At 46.8% G+C, this 24376-nt stretch overlaps 9 protein-coding genes across 10 annotated transcripts; 6 read left to right on the top strand and 3 right to left on the bottom strand.

The window, feature by feature from the left end:
• Nucleotides 1–20: 20 nt before the first annotated feature.
• Nucleotides 21–3940, top strand: BDCG_05304. 2 transcript variants are annotated; one of them, XM_045420976.1, is made up of 6 exons: nucleotides 21–1966; nucleotides 2107–2202; nucleotides 2392–2418; nucleotides 2578–2753; nucleotides 2895–3439; nucleotides 3516–3940. In XM_045420976.1, the coding sequence occupies exons 2-6, from the start codon at nucleotides 2200–2202 to the stop codon at nucleotides 3854–3856; spliced, it is 1092 nt and encodes a 363-aa protein (XP_045281214.1). In that variant the 5' UTR covers nucleotides 21–1966; nucleotides 2107–2199; the 3' UTR covers nucleotides 3857–3940. The 2 variants fall into 2 exon arrangements, with proteins under 2 accessions (XP_045281214.1, XP_045276957.1); XM_045420975.1 differs by having other exon boundaries at nucleotides 2107–2418.
• Nucleotides 3941–4867: 927 nt separating this feature from the next.
• Nucleotides 4868–5818, top strand: BDCG_05303 (uncharacterized protein; the record flags this gene model as incomplete). Its single annotated transcript, XM_045420974.1, has 3 exons — nucleotides 4868–5264; nucleotides 5357–5452; nucleotides 5605–5818. The coding sequence occupies exons 1-3, from the start codon at nucleotides 5176–5178 to the stop codon at nucleotides 5816–5818; spliced, it is 399 nt and encodes a 132-aa protein (XP_045276956.1). The 5' UTR covers nucleotides 4868–5175.
• A 1129-nt stretch (nucleotides 5819–6947) lies between these two features.
• On the top strand, nucleotides 6948–9033 carry BDCG_05302 (diaminopropionate ammonia-lyase). Its single transcript, XM_045420973.1, has 2 exons — nucleotides 6948–7083; nucleotides 7204–9033. Exon 2 carries the CDS (start codon nucleotides 7294–7296, stop codon nucleotides 8665–8667), a length of 1374 nt encoding a protein of 457 aa, XP_045276955.1. The 5' UTR covers nucleotides 6948–7083; nucleotides 7204–7293; the 3' UTR covers nucleotides 8668–9033.
• A 448-nt stretch (nucleotides 9034–9481) lies between these two features.
• On the top strand, nucleotides 9482–13541 carry BDCG_05301 (uncharacterized protein). Its single transcript, XM_045420972.1, has 4 exons — nucleotides 9482–10590; nucleotides 10657–10823; nucleotides 10880–11259; nucleotides 11321–13541. The coding sequence occupies exons 1-4, from the start codon at nucleotides 10292–10294 to the stop codon at nucleotides 12407–12409; spliced, it is 1935 nt and encodes a 644-aa protein (XP_045276954.1). The 5' UTR covers nucleotides 9482–10291; the 3' UTR covers nucleotides 12410–13541.
• On the bottom strand, nucleotides 13360–17180 carry BDCG_05300 (leucyl-tRNA synthetase). The gene is made up of 3 exons (XM_045420971.1): nucleotides 16612–17180; nucleotides 16368–16508; nucleotides 13360–16309 (listed from the first exon to the last, which is right to left on the bottom strand). Exons 1-3 carry the CDS (start codon nucleotides 17071–17073, stop codon nucleotides 14012–14014), a joined length of 2901 nt encoding a protein of 966 aa, XP_045276953.1. The 5' UTR covers nucleotides 17074–17180; the 3' UTR covers nucleotides 13360–14011.
• Nucleotides 17181–17324: 144 nt separating this feature from the next.
• Nucleotides 17325–18493, top strand: BDCG_05299 (uncharacterized protein; the record flags this gene model as incomplete). The annotated part of the gene is made up of 2 exons (XM_045420970.1): nucleotides 17325–17942; nucleotides 18033–18493. The coding sequence occupies exon 2, from the start codon at nucleotides 18050–18052 to the stop codon at nucleotides 18491–18493; it is 444 nt and encodes a 147-aa protein (XP_045276952.1). The 5' UTR covers nucleotides 17325–17942; nucleotides 18033–18049.
• Nucleotides 18253–20366, bottom strand: BDCG_05298 (uncharacterized protein). Its single transcript, XM_045420969.1, has 2 exons — nucleotides 19700–20366; nucleotides 18253–19510 (listed from the first exon to the last, which is right to left on the bottom strand). Exons 1-2 carry the CDS (start codon nucleotides 20141–20143, stop codon nucleotides 18797–18799), a joined length of 1158 nt encoding a protein of 385 aa, XP_045276951.1. The 5' UTR covers nucleotides 20144–20366; the 3' UTR covers nucleotides 18253–18796.
• A 7-nt stretch (nucleotides 20367–20373) lies between these two features.
• Nucleotides 20374–22411, bottom strand: BDCG_05297 (prenyl protein peptidase). Its single transcript, XM_045420968.1, has 4 exons — nucleotides 22020–22411; nucleotides 21892–21938; nucleotides 21392–21772; nucleotides 20374–21317 (listed from the first exon to the last, which is right to left on the bottom strand). The coding sequence occupies exons 1-4, from the start codon at nucleotides 22069–22071 to the stop codon at nucleotides 20784–20786; spliced, it is 1014 nt and encodes a 337-aa protein (XP_045276950.1). The 5' UTR covers nucleotides 22072–22411; the 3' UTR covers nucleotides 20374–20783.
• Nucleotides 22412–22761: 350 nt separating this feature from the next.
• On the top strand, nucleotides 22762–24373 carry BDCG_17102 (uncharacterized protein; the record flags this gene model as incomplete). Its single annotated transcript, XM_045426260.1, has 2 exons — nucleotides 22762–23697; nucleotides 23860–24373. The coding sequence occupies exons 1-2, from the start codon at nucleotides 23489–23491 to the stop codon at nucleotides 24371–24373; spliced, it is 723 nt and encodes a 240-aa protein (XP_045281213.1). The 5' UTR covers nucleotides 22762–23488.
• Between the last annotated feature and the right edge of the window lie 3 nt (nucleotides 24374–24376).

Below are 24376 nucleotides of genomic sequence, written 5' to 3'. Positions count from 1 at the left end.
TGCTCATTTTTTAAAATAATGCTTTGACATATCACGAGCGGTTTACCTTTTTTTTTTTTTTTTTGTGGGGGGGGGGGGGTTTATGTCGCTTACCCGGTTTATTGGTGCTTGTTTTTTTTATTTTTTATTATTAGGACAGGCGCAATTTAGGGCCTGTGCATGGATGAATGTTGGAATGTCCTGCGAGCCCTGCTGAACGGATCAAAATACATGCCAATATCTCCCATGATGGAAACCGATGCCCGCTGCTTTAAAGAGCAGAGTCCGATTATTACCCGAGGAAGAATGTCATAATATCGTATGCGAAAGAAGACTCCTGCGAAGAACTCAAAGACCAAGTCAAAATCAAAAGAAAAAGACAAAGAAACAGAAAAAGAAAAGATCTATATCCCTGTCATGAATTCTCCCTAGCCCACAGCGTTCTCCCAAGGTCCCTCCCTCCCTTACAACCTATTCTATCCAGCCAACAATAGGTTGTAGGTGGTATCCCTTCCTCAGAGCAACCAGGTCGAGTTGGAAATATAAATAATTCTTGATCCCTTCTTTATCAATTGATTATTCGAGAAGAGGGAGTGGATATGCAAATGGAAAAAGAACTTACTCCCGGCTGACACAATGTGGGGGACAGAGACAGATGTGGGCAAGATAAGTTACGGAGGGAGGTTTCGTAACAATTGCTTTCTATATATGTTTAGATATTGAAATATTTGCAGAATAGAGATGCAATATTAATATGGGGATATTCAAAGCTATGGATCCCTTACCTCGATATCTACACCTGACTTATCACCAGGAGAATTATCCAAGAGCAGCGACTTTTACCCTGAACGGGAAAGACTAGACTTTCCCCCGCACGAACCCCGCATTAACTTATGTCATCACCACTTCCCCTCACCTCACCTCCTCACCTCCTCACCTCCTCACCTCCTCACCTCCTCATACAAGATCTCAGACAATCAATCAATCAATCCATCCATCCATCCATCCATCCTGGGACGGGGGGATTCCAGCCATCCGCTGCACTGAGTGTTCTCCTCTCCAGCAACGGAGGGGACCGAGGGAGGAAAGCGGGGGGGGCAAGGGGCCAGCCATACAGCGTAGTATTGCTGATACAGATAGTTTAGTCTATACAAGGGGGTGCACAAAAGGGGCCAAAAGGGGCCAAGAGGGGCCAAAAGGGAATGGATATGAATGATATCTCGAACTGATTTGATGCAATGTACTGCACGGGATCGGCATATATTTCCCAGTCATGGAATGGAATGAACAACCCTTCAGTTCTTCTCCCCCCCCTTAACCTATGTATATAATCAAATCAATCAATCAATCAATCAATCAATCTTCCCTGCGAATCTGTTCTATCCGCAACCAAACCTGGACAAATCACCGCGCCCAGGCGGACGAGGGAGAACTGAAGGACTGGAGGACCCTGTTTCGGAGGAATGGAGTCGAATAATCCAATCCACTCCAGGCCAGCAAATAACTAACGTCTTTGCTTCCCGTCCTGCTGGCGCGGTTTGCCCGGTCCAGAGCCAATCCTTGGAATTCTTGCTCGTTGAGTGAGTGGGGCAGTAGTCGGGGGGTGGGAGAGAGTTCTTTTTCTAGCATGGGATAATGAGTTGGATGCGGCGGATATCATAGGAGTCTGTCTGTGCAATAGTTACGAGAGGTGCTTCATGTGGGGGTGGGCACTAGAATATATAGGTGTAACACTCCTCCTCCTCCTACTGTTCTTCTTCTTCTTCTTCTTCTTCTTTTTCTTCTTGCCTAGATGCTTGTCTAATATATAAACTGGGCAAACCTCCCAGTTTTCTTTGCTTTTTCGTCTCTCATTGCTTGCCCAGGTAATCTCTACCGTGATCAAGTTGTTTTACCCCGCCTGCAACTATCAAGGTTCCATCTGCTATACTACGCTATACACCCGCGACTCTCATACTCGAATCAGTCAAATACATCATATTCAAAGGTCCGTCCTGTCGCATCCGTGGCTAGCCTGACTAAGCACAACACTCCCCCCTCTCCCCCCTCCCCTCCCCTCCCCTCCCCTCCCCTCCCCGCCCCGCTGCTTATTCAAAATCTTACTCAACACAACATCTATCAACGCAGCAACGCGACTCATTCCTCCTCCCATCTCAGCTCGTTGAAAAGAAGTAAAAGATCGCCTATCTCTTCTTTCAAATCCGCCCTGAAGCAGCCACAATGGTATTTCTCCGCTCTTTATCCCGCCATCTCTCCCGCACTGTCCCCGTCCCCGTCCTCGCGGGTCGCGGTGTTGTTCCCTGCACCTCCTCCGCTGCGTTCCCTTGCAGCAATGCTCAGCTATACGGGCTGTCGTCCCCTTTGCCACCATTGACCGGAGTGAGAACACTGACCGCGAGTCCGAAACTGCAGGGTAAAGTACTCTTGGTTTTGTATGATGTAAGTTGATCCCCCCCCCCCCCCGGGGCTTTTTTTTTTTTTTTTTATGTCCTTTTCTCAGTTATGTTTGCGGGCGCTTGGACATCTTGTTCACACTCCTGAGAGTCTCAGCCATTGTATCTGGAACTTGTGGAATTTCATTTCTAATATGAGTTACAGGGAGGACAACATGCGAAGGACCAGCCTGGTTTGCTCGGAACGACTGAGAACGAGCTGGGCCTGAGGAAGTGGTTGGAAGAGAAGGGCCATACCCTTGTAACCACCTCTGACAAAGAAGGTGCCAACTCTAAATTCGACCAGGAGCTTGTCGATGCTGAGGTTATCATCACTACCCCGTACGTTATAAAATGCAAAATGCAAACACCACCCAGCATCAAGCTCCAATCCCCTAGAGAAGATGGCAGTCTGGCCTTACCTCCCTTTTTTTTTTGTCCATATCCATATCCATATTCATCTAATTCGTGACTCTATCCCAGATTCCACCCAGGATATCTGACCGCAGAACGCCTGGCTAAAGCCAAGAACCTGAAACTGGCCGTCACGGCCGGTGTGGGATCCGACCACGTCGACCTGAACGCCGCCAACAAGACGAATGGCGGCATCACCGTTGCCGAAGTGACGGGCTGCAATGTCGTCTCCGTCGCCGAGCACGTCGTCATGACCATTCTCGTCCTGGTCCGCAACTTTGTCCCTTCACACGAGCAGGTTGCCAGCGGCGATTGGAACGTCGCCGCCGTGGCGAAGAACGAGTATGACCTCGAGGGAAAAGTCGTCGGCACCGTTGCCGTGGGCCGTATTGGCGAGCGTGTCCTGCGACGACTGAAGCCGTTTGACTGCAAGGAGCTGCTGTACTATGATTACCAGCCGCTGACGCCAGAGGTCGAGAAGGAGATCGGATGCCGCCGCGTGGAGAATCTGGAGGAAATGCTCGCGCAGTGTGATGTTGTCACCATCAACTGCCCCCTGCACGAGAAGACTCGCGGCTTGTTTAACAAAGACCTCATCTCGAAGATGAAGAAGGGTATGTCTTTATCCCCCACCCCCCAAACCAAAAACAAGAAGAACTAATGAACCCCCCCCCCACCCCCACCCCCCAGGCTCCTGGCTCATCAACACCGCCCGCGGCGCCATCGTCGTCAAAGAAGACGTCGCCGACGCCATCAAATCCGGCCATCTGCGCGGCTACGGCGGCGACGTGTGGTTCCCGCAGCCCGCGCCCAAGGACCATCCGCTGCGCTACGTCCAGGGGCCCTGGGGCGGCGGAAACGCGATGGTGCCGCACATGTCCGGCAGCTCCATCGATGCGCAGGTGCGCTACGCGGAGGGCACGAAGGCGATTCTCGAGTCGTATTTCTCCGGCAGGCATGATTATCGGCCGGAGGATTTGATTGTGCATGCGGGGGATTATGCGACGAAGTCGTATGGGCAGAGGAAGTAGGGGGGGATTGTGTGAGGCTGTGTTTTTGAACATAACTGATATAGGGAGTGAGAAGTGAAATTTTTCTATTTTTTTTTTTTTTTTTTTTTTTTTTTTTTTTTTTTTTTTTTTCCCTATTAATGACATGATAAATATGATATTTAAAGAAGTAGCAGAATTTCTCTCTTTCTTTTTCTTTTCTTTCTTTTTTCTTTTTTCTTTTTTTTTTCTTTTTTTTTTTTTTTTTTGCTATTCTCCTCCCTTTATTTTTATTTAACAAAAGAGAGAGATCAAACTACGGACAGAGTTACTGTGTCAAACAATTTCACCGAGAGGAAGCTTATGAAGCTATAAGTAGTTATAAAAAATTCACAGAGCTCAATCACCATCAGCCTTTTACTAGTAGTTAAGAAAATCATTTCATGCATATATATCAGCAGATAAAATGATTGAATTATCTCTGATGAATAAACATAAATATTGATACTTAAGTACTTACAGCTCTGTATCTAGCTAGAATCTAGATTTGACAAGAATAGAATCACTCTTGCTAACCGTTTATATGATAATTCATCAGATAAACAAGTTATGCAATCTGCAGTCCACAGTATGGAGAATATAGAGTTGAATTAGTGAAACAGCTCTCAGTATAATCTTTTCAGCAGCTCCATACCATACCATATCATACATACCCATACCTGCTACTCTCTCACAGTTTATCTCGGCCAAAATCTCCTCATGCTATGCTCGCAGACTTCATACCCAGTCAGCCAAGCACACTCTAAAACACCCAAGACCAAGCAAGGGCAAGACAAACTCGTATTCCGCGAAAGGAAGAGTAACCAACCATTGACCTTCGAAACCGCTTACCCGCTAACAACCGTTGTTACAGCCACCCTAACCTCACCCTTCAGTTAACTTGTCACTCAATACTGCCGTCAATTGAGCTGGTCACAGTACTATGTAGTAGTCGATTGAAAAGCGAATACGCTGGCAGTGAGTCGGGTGACATAAATAGTTATTCTCTGGCGCAGAGGATCTGCAGTATCTCGTACTCTGTAGTTAACTACTGTACTAGCTAGTTACCTATTTTATATACGGATGATAAGGAGCAAGGCGAAGCGCTTGTCGATCACGAGACTTAATTAGTTATCCTCATAGCGTGCGTTTGAATGTCGCAGAGCGCTGGTGATTTTTATAGTTCTTTTTTATATGTTAGAGGGGATACCCCGAATTCTGGGGCTGGCTGTCCCTACTTGATATTTTTGATGACGGCATATTTTTTGGAGAGAAACTCTTACTCTTAACTTACTCACTCCTTCAATCAGCCAGTCCCCAGCATGTCTAATGATGATTTCGACACCAGATATGGCTTCTCACCAACTCCCACTTCCTTTATATATCCTTCGCCAACCAAAACCACCAGGATGTATGTACTGTACATACATACACATACCTTCCCCCCTGAAATCCCAAAATTCCCTTCCCAGAATCCTTCTAACTAACACGCAATCCACCCAGGTGCAAAGACAAATTCGGAAACCGCCACAGGTGTCCCGACAAAAGCCTCGTCGCGCCCCTCGTCGGCGTGCTCGTCGGCCTCTTAGTGCTGGTGGTGTGCGTGTTGCCCAACAATAATATCTTTACATATTTTTGTTTTTGTCTTTTCTTTTCTTTTTTTTTTTTTTTTCCTTTTGCCAATACCCCACCCTTATTCCCCCCCACAGCGCTGATGACAGTCTTGCACACACACACACAACCCTTATTAGATGCATTGTATTCCTCATGCGCCACAAGCGGGGGAGGAAGCGTGTAGACACCGACGCCTCTGCTCCTCTCGCTCAGGGGGTCGATCAGCCGTCATCATCGCCGTCGTCGCCGCCGCCGTATAGCGCGCCAGTATCGCATTGGGGTCCGAGGCTGGCCCAGCATGGACATATTGAGATGCAGAGGCCGGGGAATGTATATCACGGCGGCCCGTAAGGGGGGGGGGTTTGTTGGAGTGGAGTGGGATGGGTGATTTTCATGAGGAGTTTAATTTACTCTTATGGGTTTGCTTATGTTATTTTTTTTTTTTGTCGGCAAATGCTCTCTAGCTATGGACATATGCGGAAATGATACCCCCCCTGGTGCTTTTTGAAGGTTTTGCAGAAAGGTAAGATGGTTGGGATGCGGGGGATATAAATGTAGGTTTGAAGATGTGGTGCTGGGCTGGGAATAATGACACTGTTATTTATTGTATATAACTTCAAGAGTGATAAACCAGTGGAGGATTTCTTAAAATTTTACCTTGACGCATCATTCTTCTCACAACGGAAATGCGTATATATATATATATATATATATATATCATTTTGCTCATATTAGCACATTGCATGATCTAGTCATCCCCATCCACATTTGCACAAGGAAGTCTTAATCAAGCGAGCGATGAAATGAAACTCTCTAATAAAATTGCCATCCAGTTCGTGAAATCTCCAAGATGGACTTCTTCCTCAAGGTCAGACAAGACATATCACGGTGGATTAACTCTCGGGTGGCTGCACTACGCTAATTTGAGGATAAATCAGCCCTAAATCGGCTAACGACAGCCTCGGTGAAGCCTCCAAACACGGCCCTGCCGCCGCAACCTTGCAAGAAAGTTTACGCAGTAACGTTATGTGATAATCGGATTTTTTTTTCTTTTTCTTCTTTTTCTATGGAATGTGTCGCTTAATTTTATTCCCATTGATCTTTACCCTACAAGCATTGTCATCAGTAGTTACTCTGTAATGCTCTAGCTATTTTGCTCCATGTGGCTCTAATACTTGATGCTGTGGGCACAGTGCAAGGTAGAACCCATATCTAGGTCCCCTGCATTCTGGCGCATTGGATTTAAGGAAATATTCCTTCAGGCTTCTTCCATTAAGCTGCTGCAATACAATGCATAGGTCAATATACAATGACTTCTGTAAGAGCTAGTACTATAGGTTAAAGCCCGATATACCCCAGAATTTCATAATCATGGCAATGAGGGAATTGTAGCAAAGAAAATACATGGCGAATAAAATAGTACTACTAATGCAATGTTCCAAGTAATGAAAGCTGGAACAAACTTGAATCAAGAAAGAAAGAAAAATTGAACTGAGAATACGAGGGCTAGGCCATGCAGTGCCAATGCTGCAAGTGACAGTTTTTCACCCTTGTTTTCTCTGTATGAGAATTAATGTGGCCTGAGTGACAGTGTTCTTCAAGGCCTATGCCAAAAGGTACGTTTGTAGAAATCCGCATCTTCCATTATTTAGAGGTACGCAGCGTCTGTTGGTGTGGTCGTGGTATCCGCATGCCGCTAGGTTAAGTTACTTTGAAGTGCTCAATTAAATAGTTAGTTAGTTACCGAGCAATCCATCCTTGTTGATTTTCCAGCAAGTATCCTCCCAACCAAGATCACATTCACAAAACCAAACAAAATTAACAACATGTCTACTCATCGCCGGCAAATTTATTTCAATCCAACAGTCGAGAAAACCAGTGGAAATACACCTTCCAATAACGCGTTGAAATTCCATCAATCTCTACCCCACTATAGCCGGACCCCGCTTGTCCCTCTTAATGATCTTGCTCGGGAGCTGGGGATTACAGGAATCTATGTCAAAGATGAAAGCGATCGCTTGTGTCTTCCATCTTTCAAAATCCTAGGCGCATCATGGGGAACATTTCGCGCAATTGTGGCAAAGACTAACGTTTCCCCTGAGACTAGCCTGGCGGACCTTTCAGACACAGCTAGAGAACAATCAATTACTTTGTACGCAGCCACTGACGGGAATCATGGAAGAGCTGTTGCATTCATGGCAAAGTTGCTACGGATTCAAGCGAGGATTTACGTCCCTGCATTACTGGACGAAGCTACAAAAACGCTGATATCTAACGAAGGAGCCAAAGTGATCTCAGTTTCCGGTACTTACGACAAGGCGGTTCGACTGGCTTCGGAAGCTGCCAGTTCTGTGTCTGGTGGACTTCTCATTCAAGACACTGCTTTTGACGGTTACGAGGAAATCCCTCCGTGGATCATAGAGGGATACTCTACTATGCTCCACGAAATCGATTCCCAGCTCGGGGGAAAAAATGTCAAACCAACGATGGTTGTCACCCCTGTGGGGGTCGGGTCTCTCGCAGAGGCCGTCGTTTCTCATTTCAAGTCACCAGGCCACCAGAGTACTGTAATGGTCGTTGAACCTGACACAGCGGCGTGCCTACACAAAAGCCTGAGGCTAGGGAAATGTGTTCCACTCGATACCTCGCGTACGATCATGAATGGCTTGGATTGTGGCACTGTTTCTTCGACCGCATGGCCAATCCTCCAAGCTGGTGTCGACGTTAGCGTGACCATCTCTGATTTCGAAGCACATCAAGCGGTTCGGTATTTGGAGTCACAGAATATACGAGCTGGACCCTGTGGTGCAGCTGGCATAGCTGCTCTGCGTCGCTTGGGCAGCGTCCGACCACTCGACCCGTCTACAGTTGCCGTTCTCCTATGTACTGAAGGATCACGACCCTATCCAACCCCCTTCGATGTATCCGTCGAAGACCCTATTGCTCTCTCAGAGTTGCTACATGAGATTCAATCACCCAGTCCATCTTCTTCCCAAGCTCCTGAGAGAGAAAAGGCAAAACTTGAGGACTATATTGCAGCGTGGTTGGAACATCGGGATCTAGACATTCGTCAACTCCACAATATTACCAGTTTGGGCCTGGGAAGTGATAAGCTGGCTAGCATTGCAACGTCTATGGTTTCTCTACTTCGTCCAAAAGCGTTAGACACCTTTCCACCCTCCAGTACAGATCGACAATAATCAATTCTTTTTTTTTGCTGGTTATTTTTCAGTTTGTAAATAATATTTAGTATTTTTCTTTCTGTTTCAATGAGTGAAAATTGGAATTAATATTAGAGTGATGCATCTAGGCTCTGGCTTCATTGGCCCTATGGAAATATCTGAAACCGTTGAATCCTTCTGAAGGAGATAACAGCAAGGGTGGGTGTTATCGACTCGCAAAGTGTGGTCTTCCAGGCTCGAGAAGAGATACTATCTCCTGCTATTGTCAAACCTGGGTATGAGTGGACAAATGTATTGAAGCGTAGGGTCTCTCTACCTGAAAGGAGGTATTAACTTATGAAGATCAATTAATTCCATATAGAGATAAAAAGCTTTCCTCAGAGATCGTAGAAGCGCTGAGTACAAGTGAGATGCTACTGTTAAACAAAGGAAGACCTTGAACTAAATGAAAGATTGAAGAATCGTCTACCAGAACAGCGACTTTCACGATATTTTTCCACTGTGAGAGCAGAAAGGCTGCAATATTTATTTTTCCGACTAGGGCTTGGTTTGAAGCCTGGATGACTGTTATAACTACGGCATCTGAACCAGCGCTCCTAAGTTACTAAAGGGGTTGATATTGTGAAAATGGTTGGATGGCTCGGCCAGAGCAGGTAGGTAAACGTGAGTTTATGGCTCTAGGTTGCTGTCCCTTCTACAGTCAAAGCGTCAAGAACAGAAATTGAAGTGGCCCAGATTATCCGATCTTATTAGGGCTAGCTACAAACTTCCTATTTGGGTTTAGTGTCATCAACCTTAACTTCAAACCTCCAACGTTGCTTCAACAGATGCAGTTTCATCCCGCATGAATAATTGTGACGGCGACAAGCTTGAGGAGCAAGATCTTTCCCTTCTGCCCACATAGGTAATGGAGTATCCTTCCAGACGATCCCAAGGATTTAATTCTTGTTTTCACAATTCCCAATACGCCGAACATGTCTGGTTTAGACACCTCTACTCGGATTCGCCCCTGAGGATGCATCTATTTCATATCTTCTTTGGATGCATTTGGAATGATTTCTAACCCAGGATGATATCCCCAGGGGTAGCTGCGCTCTGACCTAGAACTACCCCCATGTTAGCGGGACTATTCCGAATTCTATAGATTGGTATCCAGCAAACTCGTGCTGAAACTGTGTGTGCTTGAGAAATGCCATTAATCAGGGAGCTCAAAGCCTTATGGCCTCCAGACTCACCAAAGTTTGACATGCATGCGTAATAGCGCTGGAGTGCAGGAGAGAACTTGTCATAACCTTCTGGTAGTTCGATGTGTTAACTTCTGTCCCCCATTTCTAGTTTATCCCCCTCTTACCATGATCAGGAGAGGTTGGATTCCTACGGAAGTATGTTCTTTGGCAGGTGACCAGGATCTGAAGCCACTATTGTGAGAAGGCCCTGGTAATCTCAGCCCTCAGAATCACTGAACCTATCTTCAACTAAGTTCACTGTTTTCCCCCCATCTTTTCTTGATTTTCATCCTGTCCTTCTTTATTCTTTCCACTTTGTCGCTCCTACGACTCCATAGCTGGATATCTCTTTATCGTTTATTTGGTTGCCATCTATTCTCTCCAACGGTCCCAAGCTGGCGAATCGGAACATTGGCATGCGACAGCCGGTATATTCTGGTGATCAGCAAGATGACCTTGGGAATGGTCTTAGCGATTGGTTGGGAAATCCGATGAACCAGTTCAGCAATGGAGCCAATTCTGGCGGAGAACCTGGAAGAAGCAATATTTTCGCGAATAATTTGGCTACTTTCATATTTTTGAAATTCAATATTCAGAGCCGCGCTTCTATTATCATTACGGCTTCATTCAGCGTGACAGCCTCGACTTTCGTGATACTGAGCATAATATATGGTAGCTGGCAGTTATCAAAGGGAGCCCATCGACGCCGGATCAGGTTAGGAACTCTGAACTTTGACTCTCCCCCCCCTACAGACTGATTATGCTCATGTAGAATGTTCAGGAGACGCTTCGAATTTTTACGTCACGTCCCTCCCACCAATATTATTCCATTAATGTTTTCGTTTGCGTCGATTTTACAAAGTTCGATATTGATAGGTGTTCAAAGCACGGGTCTCCAAAACGTATCTGCAGACGGATGTTTAGCTTCTTCACAAATTACTTGGACAGGTAGCTATTGTTATTCTGGAAGGTTTTGAGGCACAAAACTAATTCTTGCTTGGCAGCTGCGTGGATTATCGGCTACGTTGTATTGACATTTACTGCGAACGCAGTCTATCAAAGTTTTCGGTCCTTTCAATCTGCTGTTACTGGGCGAAGGAGTTCGTTGATTTGCTGGGTGGTCGTAACTATTATGCTTCTGTTGACATGGATACCTTCCAAAATTAGGCAGAGGGAAAATGACAGGTGCTTGGCAACTCTATTACAATGGACCACGCGCTGGTCTGATATCGGTCTAGCCTTGACAATAGGTCTGATTGTCTTGTTTATCGTGAACGGAGCCATTTTATCAGTGAAACTATGGAGGACGGCAAAGCTTGACACTCAGGATAGAATTGCCAAAAGCAGTATTGTCTATTACCTGGCTGGCACGACTATCATCTTTGTAAGTGCATCAATACACTTCCTCTCTTATAATGTGCATCTATTTGTCTAACAACAAAAAGACTTTGGTTCTTCCTTTCTGGATACAGGCTACTTTTTTGCGAGGCGTGAGCAACTTTTCGCTGTTGATGGGCTCTATAGCTTTGAATTTATTTGGCATTGTCTATGCCTTTATTTACCTCCTCTTTTGTGCAAATGGAAGGAACATAATGATCGGCCCAGTGGCCTCGACTTGGTTGAAGAAGCGTTCAAAACGCCATGATTCCACAGAACGTGCTCTAATACCAGAAATCAACCAACCTATTATTTGTGAGAACCGACGCGAATCATACCTCGAGAAAAAAGACTTTCTCGCTGGCGTCGAAGATGACCTCGAAGAGCCAAGGTTTCTAAAAACGAAGAACCCTAAGCCAGCTCCATTCAACCCAATCTCGACGCCACATCCACTGGTCTTACATTCCGGAAAACCGTCGGGCTATTCTTTTTTCCCCACCAAAGCCTCCTCCCGCAACACAAGACGATTTGTTCTGAACTCTGACGATAGCCACGAAGATATTCTAGCTCCACCTCGACCATCATACGCCCGCCATCGACGCTTCTCCTCTGATGGGAGTGCAGCCACAGTGCAGATTGGCCTTCGACTAAGCAACATTGCACTACCCGCCCATATTAAAAACCACAACTCATCAACGACGAGCTTGGGTAATGTTCCCATTCAGACTGGAACACCCATTCGTTCGTCGCCCATCGAAAACCGCAGTCCTGGAGTCGCAAGATCTAAAGGCTCACAGAAAGAGCTAGGGCCTTTAACCGGGTCTCTGACCGCACCCTCTGTAAACCAGAATAGCGGTTACCTTGCCCGAGTATCCCCGTTGAGGCAAAACCCACCTGGACTTGGAATTAGCCCTCCATTGTATTCCAGGCAGACACTTGTAACGAGAATACAGGAAGCCTCAACCAGCAAAAAAGATGTCCTTCCACCCGCACCGCTCCTGATTTTTAAGGGAGACAGCTATGCTCAGAACGAACGGTCCCCTTTAGCCCAATCCCCGTCTACATTTCCTACTCCGTCGCAGTCCACATGGCCGCGTCCTGGCCGACTATCCCTCCTACCAGACCAAACCTTCAAACAGCCTGCTCATTGGATTTAGTATGCGTTGAATGAAGCCACAATTCCACAATTGCCATTCATATATTGGCCGAATCCCAAATCTCGAACCCAAAATGAACTCTCTACCTAGAGACCCCACGGTTGAATCATTGACCCCTCAGCCGTACCCCATCAGGCACATCTAAAATAAACCTACATTACTTCACGACAATACCGCGTATCTTATTGCGGTTATCAACTCTTGCATCTACCATTTATTACTAGGCCTGCTGAGCCAGGTTCACTCTTCCTGGAGAATTCTGCCTGCTTTACTATTCCCCCTGTTGACTTTCCTTTATTAAGATGTTGTGTTTGGTTGCTCAATTCAAAAATTTTCAAGAAATGCCGGCAACAATGGCATAAGGCTATCCCACATCACCGTCATATTTTTATCATTTGTCTCTCTCTCCTTTTTTTTCTTAAGCATGCCCGCACGATTTCTTTATAACGCAGCACCCTCCGCCACCCTCCGCCACCCATTTCATAACCAACACACTTGACGAAATATACCCCCTTCCCTTACGTACAGTACCAACCTAGTCGCTTCTATTTTCATGTATTATGTATCACAGAATATATCCACTATGCGCCTCTTCATTCATGGCCCTCCCCGTCTCCAGCTAATCCCCCCCCCCCAACTGTGCTCTTTTATTCCCTTTATTTATATTATTATGTACACTTCGACCCGTGAGCTCCGTTTTCTTCACCATGCTACATATCCCAACAAACATGGGAGGAAACATGAAATTGAGAAATGCAGAGAGTTGTAAGAAATTATTGTTTTTTTTCAACAATATTGCTAAAATCCATTTGTGAACTGTCCCGAAACAAAATGGAAGTGATGTACATGTACATTCACTTTCTATAATCTTTAGGACTTATTCCACACCTAGCTGTTAGAACTTGCGCCTTACACAGCTCAGCGGACAGGAGGCAACATAAAGAAACCCGGTGCAGTTCATTGTTGTACTCTAAACTCAATTCATTTTCCTGGTTACATATAGGTAACTGTAGGCTGAATACAAGTACCGTCCTATCAGGCGTCTGAACACGGACACTACACAGCGGGTGGGAAAGTGGGGAACAATAAAAACTCGAGCTATTGATACGTAGAACGAAACCATACACATCGAGGCTTTTGAAATCGCCTTATTGATATGAAACCATGCGCGCTGGTAAGCTCTCCGCGTCCGGACAGATATATTCGTTCGAACAGTATTCGTATAAAATAAAATGAACGAGAGAGAAAAGTTCACATGGAATAAATGATTCTATATCTATATACGTAGTTATACATGAGATGGGAGAGAAAAAAAAAAGCCGAGGGGACTAGGGAATGATGGGTTGGTTTCCACCCCCAACAAGTCATAATATATTATACACGAATACTCCTTACACAACAATATAGTCATGGGGCATTATCCAAACCTGCCGCTCTGTGGTCTCCAAGAAAATATTGAAAAAATAAAAATAAAATAAAAAAAATAAAAAAAATAAAAAATAAAAAGGCAGACCCTCCTCGGGGTGGAGCCAGTTAGTTTCCTGTCCACAGTGAAGAGATAGCAAAGCCATCGTAAAGGCAAAATCAGCTCAAACAGCCCGATCAGAACACCACGTTGATAACTCTCCCACCACCAACGACAATAACTCGTTTCCTCTTATCCCAATCATTCCTCTCCTTCAGCCACAATTTTCCTTCGTCTGTTTCCAGAAGATGTGACAGAATCCAGGCCTTTTCTTCATCCGAAGAAACCTTTTTCGACGCAGAGTCACTGCCAGGTGGAGCAGGTATAGTTGTGCTGAAGCGAAGTTTTCCATTTACTTGCACTGCGACGGTTTTGCCGCCGCGAGCGCGAAGTGCTTGAACCTCGGGTGGCGAGAGGAGTGGAGCAGGCCAAGGTGAAGAAAAAATCGACGGGACTGTTTTGGCGGATGAAGGCGTAGTGGAGGTGTTTGGGTTTGAGCTATGGAGGTGTTCCCAGCATTCAGAGGCGAGTGCTGGGGTTATAGGGGCTAGAAGTCGGAGGAGAGAAGATAGCGCTGTGTAGAGGATAGTTTGTGAGGTTGGCGATGATGCCGTGGTTGGTAGTGGCGATGACGCCAGGGAATTTGTAAATTTGGTCAGGTTCGATATCACCGTGTTTAGACCGTAGGGCATCCCATCGAGACACTGGGAAACTGATGTAATCGCATCGTGCGCTACAAGTAGGATCGCGGATTCATCGTCGGATATCTTACTTAAGTCCGGTAGTCTGATGTCATTCAGGGACTTGAAAGATTCAGCGCTCAGAAACGAATGGCCTTCCAATGAAATGCGGGAATCTAATACAACGCGCCACAGGCGGTTGAACCACCGTTCCATGCCAACGATTTTAGATTCGTCCCACTCAAGAACTTCGCTGACAGGGGCAGAAAATAGAATATGTGCGCGGACTGCGTCAGAACCATAGGTATCGATGCAAGTGGTCGGGTCCACCCCATTATATTTGCTTTTCGACATCTTTTCAAAAGATACATTTGGGGTGGTCTGAGTGCTCTTGATCAGCGGAGCGTCGGGATTGGATATGTCAACCTCCGATGGCCGGAGGAAGCGGCCTGTAGAGGGGTCAGAGTATGTCTTGCCATGAACCATTCCCTGTGATAGCAACTTCAGGAAAGGTTCTGTAACCCCCGCGGGGCCTGGCAACTCCTTGGGAAACAATTCGGAAGTAGCTAGAAATTTATATATAAACCGCGCGTATAGTAGGTGCAAGATTGCGTGCTCAATGCCTCCGATATAAATATCGACGGGATGGGCATGGGATGGGGAAAATGGTTCTGTTGGGTTCGCCGGGTCAAGGAATCGCAGGAAGTACCATGAAGAGTCGACAAACGTGTCCATTGTGTCAGTATCCCTTTTAGCAGCCTTACCGCAGCTAGGGCAATAAGTGTGAAGCCATTCTTCAGCTGACTCAAGTGGATTTCCGTGACTACCTCTCAAGCCTGCACCTTCAATGACTGGTAGTTCAACAGGGAGCTGATCTTTCGGAATGGGAACTGGGCCACATGAATGGCAATGGATAATAGGGATAGGGGCTCCCCAGTACCGCTGCCGACTGACTAACCAGTCCCTAAGCCGCCAACTTTCTGCGACGTCTGCAAAATTGCCTTGACTTTTCAAGTCTTCGACTATTTTTCTACCACCCTCTTCAGATGACATGCCACTGTAAGACCCGCAGGTATCAGCTAAAATACCATGGCCGGTAAATGGCTTCAGTTGCGCCTCTGGTAATTCTGCTGGTTCACTTGGTTGTGATGGCTTTTGCTTAACAACAAAAGACACCGGCTGGGATTCTGAGTTTTCGTTCCAAAATGCAAAATCTCGAGAATCATGGCCGGGTACACCCATGACCGCGCCGTCGCCGTACTCCCCTAAAACATACGGAGCAACGTAAACCGGAATTGAAGCCTGTAGCGAAGGATTTGCCTCAACCGAGCTAAGGGGGTTGACAGCCAAGACGCCCGGCAAGCGATAACCCGCTTTTGTATCTGGTGGGAGAGATACTGCGGAATCGAGAAAGGATTTCAGCTCAGGGTCGGAGCTTGCGATTTTCACCACCAAAGGATGAGTCATTGACAACGCAAGATACTGAACCCCATGAAGGGTGTCTGGTCGAGTTGTGAATACCTGAATATCGTAATTATCATCGGGGGCAGAAACGAGAAATTTTATTTGTGCTCCAAAAGACTTTCCCAGCCAGTGCCTTTGCATCGACAATACCCGCTCAGGCCAACCAGCCGCCAGTGAATCAAGGTCCTTCAGTAATGCTTCCTTGAAAGCTGTAATGCGGAAAAACCATTGCTTGAGCTCGACCTTTTCCACTTTCGCTCCAGATCTCCATGAGCATCCATTCGCGTCAACCTGTTGGTCCTACCGTGTCAGAAGATGGCATACTGTTGGATATTCAAGATGGTCGTACCTGCTCATTTGCTAAAACTGTTTTGTCAACTGGATCGTAATTGACTAACGCCTTTGCTTGATACGCCAGCCCTTTTTCATATAACATAAGGAATATGCGCTGCGTATGTTTATAGAATTCAGGCGAACATGTCATCAATTCCTACAGCACTCGCAAACAATTTGAAAACGTCAGTGAACCAGATACTCACAAGAATATCCTATATCATCAGGAGCTGACGAAACACAGTATATATTTATCATACCCTATCCCAGTCAAATCGTGCCCCAATCGCCCTCAGCTGTTCCTTCATATTGGCGATATTCTGCATGGTCCACCGCGCCGGATCAATTCCCCGCTCGATTGCCGCATTTTCCGCTGGAAGCCCAAACGCATCCCACCCCATAGGATGTAGCACATCATATCCTTTCATATGCTTGAACCGAGCCAATACGTCGGATATGGTGTAAACCCGCACATGGCCCATATGCAATGCGCCCGATGGATACGGGAACATTGAGAGGACATATGCCTTTTCCTTGCCATGGTTATTCACCAATTCAGATGTAGGATCACTCCGCCATTTGTCTTTCCATTTTCTGTCCACTGCCAACAGATCTAGTCTCCGCGAGGCGGTCGATGAAGCGCGAATCGCGGGACGGGCACGGAGCCCAGAGAAGAGGTATCGACCCCATTGCTGGGCGAGGGTTGCATGCCGGAAATTCATTTGGATCGACGTCGTGTCCCCATATCACCCTCTTCCTAGAAAATCACCGTCAGGCCATTTAAAACGAGTGTGATTTGGCGATGTGGCCCGCAATTCCGTTGACTTGATTGTTTATCCGTAAGTAACAGAATCTCCGAGCTCTGGTAAGGGTGAAATTCGGAGATACGCTAGGCTGCTTTGGGATTAGGGTATTCCCCTTGCTATCTGAGGTTTTACTGACGAAACCCTAACTGAACATCACCGAGAGTTATACAACGATGGCGCTGAGCTATTCATGGATGCCCCGTCGGTTTGACCTTTCGCTTCTGGTAGGTCTCACAGGTTTGGTGCTCGACATCATTTAAGCGAAGCTTGACTCAACATGTTCCATATACCCTCGTCCCCTCTTCTCCACCACCTACAACTACTCCGAGCTAGCAGCTACTCTACTGATAGATACAGGAGGGAAGGGATTCAGTTTGATAGGATGAGTTGATACAAAGGCTGGTCATTGGATTTTCTAGAAAATGATATTGACTCAGTGTATGATCATTGTCATAATCTTGAAGACATGCATCAACGAAAGCCTTGATTTTGAAATTTTCAAGCATGATCAGGTCTAAAATACAGGGAACATGGACCTAAAAACATTTGTAGCTTCCGGGACCTGTGCGCTAACATATGAGAAGCATAGAAAGTCTCAGCTGTCTATTTACCAGGGAGGAAGAGGTGGTATGGCATTCCGGATCCAAAATCTAGTTTTGGTCAGTAATAGGATTTCGTTACTCTTTCACGACAGTGTAAAGAGGGGAGTTAAAGGCAGCAGTGACGAAAAAGCATGCGAGATAATCATTCATAGCCATAACGGGCTGTTTGAGCAAATTGTCAAGGTGTGTTGATTTTCTCATGTCCCACTCACGGGTAACTTACTAACTTGGAGTACACTATATTCCGACTTGCGCTCACGGATCTCCACACAGACATATCCAATTTTCACATGGAAACAATCCGCAACTTAATCGGCGGGAACCGCCATCCGAGAGCTTATGCAATGCGATTACAAGGATGCTTCGAATTTTGTGTCACTGACCAGACAGCACGCACAGGTTTCCAGGTTGCTGTCAGGCTGAGTTTGAAGCAAAGCGTTTGTTTAGAGCCGCAAGTGGAACTCGGCAACCATGATCGTCGTGCTAGCCGGCCAGGAATGGCGCTGATCAACAACCTCGCCGACCGCCACGAGGTTGGACCCGCTGGCTGCGGAGTGGCTCCCTATGCCACTTCGGCTCACCAACTTCCCTCACAGTCTCCTGAGCCGGTTAGCATCGTGTGGCCTGAGTTGTTATTTGTTCATGTACTCTGTGCGGTACATATACATGTGCATTGGTGTACTTCATTTCTTCGCCAACGTGTTGAGGTGTGGTTGACTCAAATAACTACTTAGAGTTGTCTTCCCCACGATATCCTGGCGCACTGCCCTTTCCCAAGCTATGACACTACCACGGGAAACGTTCCGACAATTTTAGAACTCAGTCATCTTGAAGTTATACTATGCACTAATCTCCAAATCATTAGAAATTTCTGCCCACTCTTGGGAAGCAACCCCCTGACACGATTGGCCCCAGAGTCCAGTGACCATAAAATACATGTCCAATTCCTCAGACTTTAATAATGACTACCATATCTGAATCTAAATCTAAATCATATCTATTAATCTTAATCTACAGTACCTACCCTTCCACCCCTCTCACAGCCTCATAATCTCCCCATCCGCGCCAATCCCACCGCGAAAATGCTCAGAAATAACCCGACCTTCCAACACCGTCTCTTCAACAATCCCTTCTACATGTCTCGGCTCAACTCTTCCATACCAAATCCCTTTCCCAGCCAATGACATCGCCCCGCCCTGTCCATTACCCGGCGACGACAATGACGGCGGTAGGTAAATAATAACATTCCCCGCATACTTATGCCCTCCAATATGACTTATTAGCCCCACATTCGCCTGCCCAACATCATCTGCAAACCCACCATCGCCAGCTTCCTCGCCGCCACTGACACGGAACCCTCTCCCCTGCAAGACGCGCCGGAACTCAGCCTGCAAAAGCGGGCCCAGGATCCCACACCGCTGGTCGCGATGGCCGTGTCCGCATATCAGGATGGTGGGGGAGTGTTGGATCCGCACCATATCTGGGAAGAGGGAGGGTTGGAGGGTGGGGACACGGCGCATGTGCTCCCTCTGGGCGGCAGGGAGCGCGTCGTGGGCTGGGTGGAGGGTTGTGGGGAGGAGAAAGACGCGGACGAAGGCATCTAGGCTGGGTTCGTCGAGGGGGATTGTTGGTATGTAGCGGAATGAGGGGAATAGGAGGGCGGAAGCGGTTGTAGGGGTGGTGGTGGTGGTGGAAGCGGTTGTGTTGTATGGTCGGAATGAGGTATTTGTAATCATGATATTGTTGTATGGCTATTATTTACTTCCGCAAATTCGAATTAGCGAAGCCTCGTAGAGAAATCCTTTTTGCAACATCTCGGTTCCATCATTCCTGGCATGGGAATCCAGCAATCAAGACCGGGGAGTTGGTGACGCGGTGTTCCCGGACCACCCGTAACAGACAATAGGGCCCTATATCAAACCGGTATACTCCGTACTCACATCAGCATACCTTCCTCCTCTCCCAATGAGCCCCTTTAAGCCCCTCCCTAACATTCCCCAGCCCTCATCCACCCCGTCTTCCTCAATCCTACTCCTCCAGTCACGCTGCCCGGTCAAGATAAGCACCTGCTGCGAATACGGCGCCATGGTGCCATTGAGGTCGCGCTCGTGGTCAATCTCCAGGCCCTGGGGCATTTTTGGAGTTGGCGCACAGGGACATGTTGGTTCCGGGCACGAGGGCGTTATGGGAAATGGTGGGGGGATGGTTATACGACGTGAGGAAGTTGAGGAGTTTCTGGAGGTGAGGTGCGGACGAAGTCGGTTGGAGTGGAGGTGGGGTCTAGCGCGACATAGTGTCGAGAAACGAGTCACTGGCATGAATGCGCATTCACGTACCATGTTGAAGAGGGCACTGGGAAGGGTAGAAGTCCTGCAAAGCGGCATTGTGAGGCCGCATTCGCCGGTCTGAGATGGTAAGTTATGTTTTAAGTGGGGAGAGCTAATATTTCAGCCAAAAATAAAAAAAAAGAAGAGAAATAAAAAAAACCCATGACACTTTAAATAGCATACCGTATGCGAGAGGTATGATGGCATGTATAATAGTTTATTCTATGAGAGGGGTTAAGAGAAGAAGTTGTTTCTAAAAATCTCAAGCTTGTTTTCTGGAGATAAAGGCAGATATTTTAAAGATAGTAACTTTGTATGAAATAACTAAATAAAAACTAAAAACTAGAACTGAAAAATATTAAAAATACATCACCTAAAATTGCTAGCGTCAGAACCTATCTATCTAGGCATTTGGCTTAAGGGGATACTCTGTAGATCCGCCCGCAAGAGAGACTGAATAACGCATAGAAAATCCCTTGCAAGTAATATACAACTAATTTGAGCACATGTTCATATATTCACACTCCCTATGACTATGTAAAACAGAGCAATAATAAAGTCTACTAAAAATACTCCTCTCGCAATGAAGTGCCACACCAAGCTTGTAAACGAGAAGTTCGGATCTCATCACAGGGTTCCCTGCTTGCAGTAAATATGTTGCATATATATCCCCGTAAACGAGCTTCAACTAGCCTAACTAAGCACTAGGCGTGAAAGATGCCAACTCATGCGACGACTCTGTCAGTCTCCAGAGCTGAGAATAGAAGGCGAAAGCCCCAGCAACCAAGATGACGTAGTAGGCAACAGTCCATCCGATATTCAACGATTTGTGCGTCATGAAATCGGGTCCGCCGTCCACATCCTCCTTGCCCCTGGTGACAGTTGGAATAGCAGACTCCCGCGCTTCCACGCGACCCCAAAGGCGGGGCAGTCCACAGTAGTTGCAAAATGCATGGACAAGGATCACTGCTGGCAAAGAGCCGGTCCGGAGGTAGAGGAAGGTGGCATACCAGCCAAATATAGTGGTGTATCCAAACTGGAAAAGAGTCCTGGCGATGGAAGGCATGAAGCTGGTGTGAGGGTGGGTAAGTCTGAACTCATAGAAGTGGTGCACGTGCGCGATTCCAAAATAGAGCGGGGTGATGAACACAATTCGAGCAGGGGATAGATCGGTTAGCAGGTGGAGGGGAGTTAGTATTGAGCGAAATATGACTTCCTCCGTGATCGGCCCCTACGCGATGTTAGAATAAAGCCTGGAAAATGTAGACAGCTGACAGTTAGGTGGGCTATGGATGGATGACTTACCGCAACAAAGTTCCTCCAGCCTATCCATCCCCCAAGTGTTTCTGCTACACGGCTGCCACGAATCCAATCCTTCCACTCTCCCTCAACAATACCAACCTCGAATAAAGGACCCATGAAAAGGAGCGCCGTCAACAGGAAACATTTTACAATCTCCAAGGCCCCGATAGGCCACCATCCCAATAACCGCAGCGCTTCTGTGGGGGGATAATTGGCTTTATAGATAAAAAAGCAGAATACTCCCAGGCTTGAGAGAAAACATGACGTCGTTACAGCTCGTACGCGAGCTTTAATCACCGATGGTGCATCCCTGCTCAAAGTAGGCGACGGTCTAGTTGCGGGAGACACATAGAAAGGGACAACGTATAGCAGAGTAAATATAACCTGAAATCACGTGGGTCAGTCAGTTGTCCAGGAGATGTAGTTGATAGAACCATGGTGGACACGAGATATCGCATGGCCAACGCCGTGGATGAGAGCTACAGAGATCTTGGAGTGCATACCGAAAGGAGAACAGCCGCAAAAATTGAAAGCACTGGCTCCGGTTTTTCTAGAGTCCAGCACGTTGTGTTAGAATGAGTGCATGGATGTTTTAATCAGGAACTGAAAAATTGTTAAAAGCAAAGCACACCATTTTTGCTATATAGGTCTTTCAGCCTATCCATCAGCCCCGTGGGTGCCATTACCTCTTTCTCGACGTTTTCGATCAAGGCAGGCCACTAACTAATGAAATGTCTTTGATGGTGCTTGAAAACACCGAAGTGGATCTCAGGGCAAAGGGTTGCGGGTATATCTCCACAAGCTATAAGATTGGCTCGCGGGCGGGGGGTTTAGATGACAGTCTCTAGCGGGCAAACCAGCATGCTGCTTATCGAGAGACGGTCTGTCAAGCTTCTGGTGGCTGCAAGAACCCGCTCTCTCTGTGCAATGCCAGGTGGTTGAAGGTATGAAAGGAGGCTCTGGCGTTGAGCTGGAGCTACGCAGTAACTAGTTTTGCCAGGCTTGGCGCACCACCGTCCTGACCATTTAATATCGAACCATTTACCTTTGAACCTTTGAAGCATGTGAACTCAGAACTCGAACAACATAACCCAACAAACAACGATCAAACTACTTGAGCTTATTCCTCTTAGGTATCGGATTATTGATTCAGTGTTGATATTTCTGTTTACAAGGAAATACAGAGTATGTTTCACCAGGCCAAGGCTCGGTGTTTCGTTGGACAGCCCGCCATTCTTTTGGCAGCCAGCTCATCTGTATGGTTTCCTGTTGGGCACAATCAAGATCTCCTCATTGAAAGTTGTTTGAAATAGTGACCCACATCAAGGGAGGACTCTATACCCCGGGGCAGTCTCTATCCAGGCCAGTCTCTATACCCAGGGGTCTCTATACCTGGGGGGCCTCTATACCTGCGGGTGTCTATACCTGGGGTCTCTATACCCAGGGGTCTCTATACCCAGGGACCTCTATACCCGGGGGGGCTCTATACCCAGGGGTCTCTATACCTGGGAGACTCTATACCCAGGGTTCTCTATACCCGGAGTGCTCTATACCTGGAGGGTAAAACCATATATAATAATATACTAACTACATTAATACTAGTGTATTGGTGTGTGTCTATAATGAGTATTATGTGGAATTAGGCTTTTACACTGAACAACATCTAAAAAAGCCATTATTATTGTTTGACCCATTCATCTGTCACTACGGAGTATAGGCTGTCCATGCAAAGACCAGCTGGGTGGCGCAGAAGCCAGCGCCCTGGCTTGACTTGCACCAACAGCTGCAACCAGCTCTGTGAGTGGATGGGACCGAGCGGGATTCCTGCTACCAGCCAATCACGCTTGCAGCGTGTCGGCGCTCCTGTTCTCATACGCCAGAGACACCATTGAGTTGAATTCTCGTCGAGTTCTGCGATCAATTTGGTATTATCGCCGATTCATCCCAATTGTTGTCCTAACAAGAGTCGTCGAAAGAACGACGCTAAAGTTGCCTGGCCTCCTCACGAGGAGACGTTTTTTGTATAATAAGAGAAAATCCCGCTGTTGCAGCTTCGAAGCCTCCTCTCTCCGGAATTCAAAGCTATTTTCTATCGCTACAATGATCTACGGTATGTCTACCCCCGCCAGGGGCCCCGTTAACAGGTACAATATCCATCTTCGCGTGGGCCTGCCTGTGTCCCTTGTTAACGAGCGCTTGATGTCAAATCCCCACCCCCGTGACTACTCTATTACTCCGTATCGGCACCCGACTCCTCCCACGCCTAAAACCGCATGTTATCCGCATCCCATGTATCCATTGGAATACTGGTATTCATGGGCAAAGACAAAACGCGAGGTATATGTACGGATGATGAGGTCCGAATCAGGAAAGACGGATGTTGATGATCATCGGTCTTCCATTGACGATGCACATTATTGGAGATGTGAGGCCATGTTCTGGATGTCAAAGTCATGATTTAAGGAGGGAAGGCGCCTTAAAATTTCGAACGTGACTTACTGGAGATACGAGGCGGATTTTTGGAGAACTGCTTGTGCTGCAAAGGAGGACCAGGCTAGCCGCACGAGCATACAAGACACCGAATATTGGAAATGTGAGAGCAGATTTTGGAAATCTACTTGCCCAAGAGTCCACGAGGATGCCCGTTACGACGGCATCAACAACCCGAAATATTGGGAGTGCGAGAACATGTTGTACGAAGGTCTTTTGCAACCCCTTGTATACGCTGAGCATCAAGGACCCACTTTTCACCAAACCATGTTGCGAGATCAGGGCTACGCATATGACTCTGACAGCTCTAGTGGATCACCGAAGACTCTTCGCCGAAGCGCTCGACTTGCAAATTTGAAGCAGAAAGCCTCAGTGAACTCTTCTGCATCACAATCTGAACTACCTGCAGCAACCAACGCGAGTAGTACAAAGAAAAGAAAAAGCGAAGACCAGGCGATCAACAACCATCACAGAAAAAGAAAACTTGCTTGCTGATTG

Source organism: Blastomyces dermatitidis (genome assembly GCF_000003525.1).
Source record: "Blastomyces dermatitidis ER-3 genomic scaffold supercont1.5, whole genome shotgun sequence".
Classification (NCBI taxonomy): Eukaryota; Fungi; Ascomycota; class Eurotiomycetes; order Onygenales; family Ajellomycetaceae; genus Blastomyces; species Blastomyces dermatitidis.
Note: the sequence above shows the minus strand (reverse complement) of the source record. Positions and strands in the feature narration are given on the sequence as shown.